General features: G+C 39.8%; 1 protein-coding gene across 3 annotated transcripts in view; it reads right to left on the bottom strand.

Annotated features, from left to right (window-relative positions):
• Positions 1-5466, bottom strand: part of LOC119423493 (protein mono-ADP-ribosyltransferase PARP6) — a 27261-nt gene that overhangs the window by 9395 nt on the left and 12400 nt on the right. For 2 of the 3 annotated variants that reach the window (XM_037690892.1, XM_037690907.1), the window contains exons 11-15: positions 3160-3255; positions 2826-2918; positions 2470-2595; positions 2141-2206; positions 1825-1892 (exon numbers count right to left, since the gene is read on the bottom strand). In XM_037690892.1, coding sequence (XP_037546820.1) covers positions 1825-1892; positions 2141-2206; positions 2470-2595; positions 2826-2918; positions 3160-3255 — 449 coding nt within the window. The remainder of the gene's footprint in view (positions 1-1824; positions 1893-2140; positions 2207-2469; positions 2596-2825; positions 2919-3159; positions 3256-5466) is intronic. The other variant, XM_037690899.1, reaches the window with a different exon arrangement.

Raw genomic sequence — 5466 nt, 5'->3', positions numbered from 1 at the left:
CACCTTGCTGCTTCCCAGGGCCACGGATCACGTGCCTCGGTGCCCCCTTCCTCCGCTGCCAGAACTTAGAGGAAGGGGGGCAGCGAGGCGCGTGATCCACGATGGATGGATTGATAGGTGGATGGATGGATGCCGGAACCACGATGGATGGATGGATGGATGGATGGATGGATGGATGGATGGATGGATGGATGGATGGATGGATGGACATACGAATACACGGACGGATGGATGGATGGATGGATGGATGGATGGATGGATGGATGGACAGACGAATACACGGACGGATGGATGGATGGATGGATGGATGGATGGATGGATGGATGGATGGATGGATGGCACACCGCCACAAAGGAAATATGCCCAGCGGGAGCCAGCCAGACACGGGGGGGAGGTTCCCTGCAAGGGATGATCCTCCTCCGCAGTGCATCCATCCCTTTCCCTGTAATGTTTAATCTGGTACATGTCCGAATGAATGAAAGCGTCAAATATTAGTCAAAAATTGTGTTATGAATATGGAAAAAAATGTTTATAAGTTGCTTTGGCGTTTAAATCGCAGCACTGATAAATTGTTTCAAAAACTGTGACAGATACACCGGAAAATGCGGTCGTCAAATCGTCACTGCATTGTCAGTACTACGAAATAAAGTTTCAAAGCAAACAAATTCAGTTTCAACCCATTAAATTCAGTTTCAGTTTAGTGAAATTAATTTTCAAACCAATGGATTTAATTTCAAATTACACAAATGCATATTCAGTCTGAGCAATTCAAAATCAGTTTCTGATGGTACACGTTTCTGCCCATAACCTACAAAGCTCTCAACAACCTAGCTCCATCTTATATTACAGATCTTATTTTTCCATATTTTCCTAACAGAGCACTTCGCTCTCAGACTGCAGGCTTACTTGCAGTTCCTACAGTTTCCAAAAACAGTATGGGACGAAGATCTTTCAGTTATCAGGCTCCTCTCTTGTGGAACCAAGTTCCAGTTTCTGTCCGTAAGGCTGAAACATTATCCAGTTTTAAGACTGGGTTTAAGACTTTCCTTTTTGATAAATCCTATAGTTAGGGTTTTCGTGTTATGCTGCCATAAGCTTAGACTACTAGAGGACAAATTGACCTAATTTCCTTAAACGAATAGTTAAAATTGAATAGTTTTCATTTGATACTATTTCTATCTCAACATGTGATTCTTGACCTGCCATTGTGTATCTGTTCCTTCTTCCTGTTCCTCTCAAACTCAGCCAGTCGAAGCAGATGGCCGCTTGTCCTGAGCCTGGTTCTGCTAAAGGTTTCTTCCTCATGAGTGAGTTTTTCCTTTCCATTGTCGCCTTCACGCTTGCTCAAGTTGAGACTTCTGCAATAAAAATCCAAAGCAGGCTGCTCCTCAGATAAATAGTGTTAACCTATTTATATATATATATATATGAATATTTCTGCTCAGTGCCCTGAGATGACTTCTGTTGTGATTTGACACTATATAAATAAACTGAATTGAAACATTAATCAGCTGATTAGGGTGTTAAACCAGGAGTTTCCAATACTGAACCTCTTCACAATATTCTAATTTTCTGAGACACTGAATTTAGTTTTTTTAATTATTATTATTTGTAAGCCATAAATTTGAGTTTCACTTTCTGAAATGATTGGCAAAAAAAATAACTTTTTCACAATATTTTATTTTTTCAAATGCTCTTAGTCATCAAAAACATTTACCTAAAATGTCTGCCTTAACATGCACTCTGATAAGCAACAATAAATCGGACTGTGTTGACCCAGACAGCAATGTAAATCCATTTTTGGATCAGATTCTCTCCACTCACCATTGTAGCAGGGGATGGGCCAAAGGGTCCAGTTTGTCCATCTGTTTCTTGATCTCAAGATATGAACCCTGGGGAAAAAAAAAACAAAAAAAAAACATGAACATATGCTACTTTCTGTTTGTTTTTTCTTGACATCAAAGCAATAAATATCTAGATTCAAAAGTGATTTGTGGATATTTTAAATGGTATTGAAGATGTGATTGTCTAGATGCAGTCCATCTATAAAAGAGAAACAAGCACCACGGACCACTGAATGAAAAAATACAATCGGTCTGCTCTTGACCCAGGCTTGTCCCTTTCAAATTCCCTCTTGTACCTGTGTCATTTCACGGATGGACATGACGCTATCCAGCGCTTTCTGCAGTCTTTCATAATTCTTCTTCTGTGTTCATCCGTTGAGCCAGATGTATGCATGGAGAAAGGGAACAACATAATGGTGTCTAAAATCACCTCAGGTTTGCTGTGGTTTATTTTTAAAACATGTTTGTACTTTAACTACTCAGCATCTGTTTAAATGTTAATTCAGAAAATGAGTTATTTTTAAAGAATGCCAAGCTGATTTCTCAAATTAAGCAAAAATGATAACATTAAATTTCAAAGTTTTTTCCCCCTTGTAATCCTAAATCCAGCAGAGAGGATGCTGACCTTTGGGTTAAATGCAAGAGTCTTGGGATCATTTGGATCAACGACTGATGGGTAGGGCTCAAAGATGATGCTCTTTCTGGGAGACTCGAGTGCAGCTCGACACATGGCCACAAGTAGATCCACCACCTGGAAGGAGTTGTAGGAAACTTTACCAAGTCATTTTTGTTCACTTGCTAATTAAAAAATAATAATAATTCAAGGCGGAAAATGTATTATAATGTGGTTTGAGATTTTTATTGTTTTCTGATTTGATTTACAGAACGAAAAAATAAAAATAATAATGGGGAAACGGAAATCTTTTAAAACAGATCAAAATGAAAAACAGTCTCAAATACTGCTGCATTGTGAGTCGTCACCTCTGCTCCTGTGGCCACCTCCTCAGCAGCTCCGGACATCACACCCAGAGTGTAGAAGGAGAACACACACAGCTCCCTGGTGCACACAGCAGGCTGCATAAAGACACACACCACACACAGGAAGAAACACAAACTATCCTCAGTGCGTGTGGTCTTACAGTAAAAGACTACATCTATGTTCAAGATTGGAAAATTCAATAAACAAGATCATATTATAAAGGAGAAACACTTTACATAGATGACTTTGAGACATTTCTTAAATTATTATGAAAGTAATACTATTTACTACAATATACTAATAATATAAATGTGTTTCTCTTTTTCTGTCTGATACCTTCAGCATGGATCCATTCTGAAAGACGTGCTGTTCGTCACAGACCACACAGTACTCATTAAGCGTGGGGATCCTCTGCTCTGAGTACTTCATTATCTGTTTGGAGAAAAACACTGTGAAGTTTGTGATTATACCTCCCACCTGCAGCACTGCCATGAACAGGAGCAAACACAGCTTAGGCACAAGCAAATACAGTGCTGCCAAGTGTCTCAGATATTTGAGATAATTTCTTCTATGGTACCAGAGGACAAAACACATTATTAGGAATGAGAACTATACTAATTTAAAATATGACATTTAAAGTTCTGGTGATGATGGTGTCGAGGAAAGTCAGGTGAACGAGTTCTCTTGTGGAAACTGTTTTAAACACCACTTTTATTATTTTTTATAGGGTATCTAGCGACGAAAGTCAAACAGCATTTAAACAAGGATTAAATGAGTGGGAAATCTAAGGCAAGTAGTGCATCAAACTGCTCAGTCGCACGCGGTGGTGCAGCTACCGTTGCTAGCAAACTTGCTATAATGGCAGCCACAAGTGATGAAGCTAACAACTCATTTGGTGCGAGTCAAAGATCTCCAAGCACGTTATTCATGAGCCAACCGGTGATCGAACTGGAGAAGCAGTGAGTCTCACTGAAGGAAGATCTGTCTGTATTAATCCAGGAGTTAGTTCAAATGTTGCGGTCTTCAGTGGTGCGTGAAACAGTGAGTAACTTTAACAGCTACCTCCAAAATGCTGCAGCCCATCTGTTGACGAATACAAGGAGGCACAAATCTATTACCCCCGTTTTACACTCCCTTCACTGGCTCCCTGTTGCATTTTGGGTGAAATTTTGTTTTATTGACTGTTTTTAAGTGTTTAAACTCCATGGGCCTATCTTACCTAAGCGAGGTGCTGCAGCCCTACACTCCATCCAGAGCCCTGAGGTCAGCCGACCAGCTCTTGTTGGCTATCCCTAAAGCGAGGTTCAAGACTAGAAGTGACAGAGCCTTCTCTGTGGCAGCACCCAGACTGTGGAACAGCCTCCCTCTGTCTGTGAAGCTCTCTCTGCCAGTAGATCAGTTTAAGTCCAGAATGAAAACACATCTATTCTCCCTGGCCTTCGACCTCAAACTAGTAACTGATTTGAGTTTTTTGAGAAATTGTAGCAAATATGAAATAGTTTTGTCTTGGTTTGTATTAGTACTATTATTTTATTGGTATTTTACTGCAAATTTTTATTATACTTTTATTTTTATTTAATTCAATTTTATTTATTTTATCATATTTTTATCTACAGTGTTGTAATTCTTGTGAAGCCCTTTGGTCAGCTGTGGTTGTTTTTTTTTAAATGTGCTATATAAATAAACTTTAAATTGAATTATCCTGATGCATGCTCAATAATCCAGGTAGAAAAATCCAAAAAAGTTCAATCTGGTCCTCTGGACATTCAATGTCAATTTGAATGTCCAGAGGACCAGATTGAACTTTTTTGGATTTAAATTGAATTGAATTGAAAAACAACCTCATTGCTACAGAGTGCCTAACGGGGGAGAACTTTGAGCACTTGGTAAGAACATAAAAGACTGTGAAGTTGCTGCAGACCCAGAACAAGTCTCTTCAAGTCCACCCCAAGGATCTTAAAAAAAGGTCCCACAGAGCCAACCTTCAGATAATAAACATCCCAAAAGTCAAGGAGAAGGACCAGGATCCGACAGTTTATGTTAAACTGGATGTCTTCTCAAAAACCCCAGAGCTCAAGAGAGCTCATCGCTCTCTTGCTCCTAATCCCGGCCCGGCATGTAAACCAAGACCTTGTGTGGAAGGAGAAGGTGCTTCCCTGGACCAGGCAGCATGAGCTGAAGAACTGAACAACAATACAAATGTACCCAGATATCAGAGCAGACACTGTGAAGAAGTGAGCTGCTTTCAACAAAATCAAACAGGTTCTCTACGAGAAAGGAATTAAGTTTGGGCTCGTGTTCCCTGCTCGCCTGCAAGTTTCATATAAGGACGAGATGTTCATGTCTGAGACATCGGAGAATGCATACACATTTTACAACGAGGGGGTCGCAAATTAAAAGTGAGGTGCCTCCATCTGCTCTGCGGTCATCTTCACGGTAACCAAATATGTTTAATTTATACGTATCACGTCAGGACTTAGAAGGGATTTAACAAAGTTTTTTTTGTTGTTGTTTTAACTGTCATCTGAGGACCTTGTTCACCTTTAGATGCTTACGGCTGTCATCATATGTTTTATTTACAATGGCATTTCAGAACAGTTAGGCTCCAATTCACTTGTATATGGCACATCTGTATGTGTGTGT

The sequence above is a fragment of the Nematolebias whitei genome, chromosome 2 (assembly GCF_014905685.2).
Source record: "Nematolebias whitei isolate Nwh7 chromosome 2, NemWhi1, whole genome shotgun sequence".
In the NCBI taxonomy this organism is placed as follows: Eukaryota; Metazoa; Chordata; class Actinopteri; order Cyprinodontiformes; family Rivulidae; genus Nematolebias; species Nematolebias whitei.
This window is presented reverse-complemented; position numbering and strand designations above follow the sequence as displayed.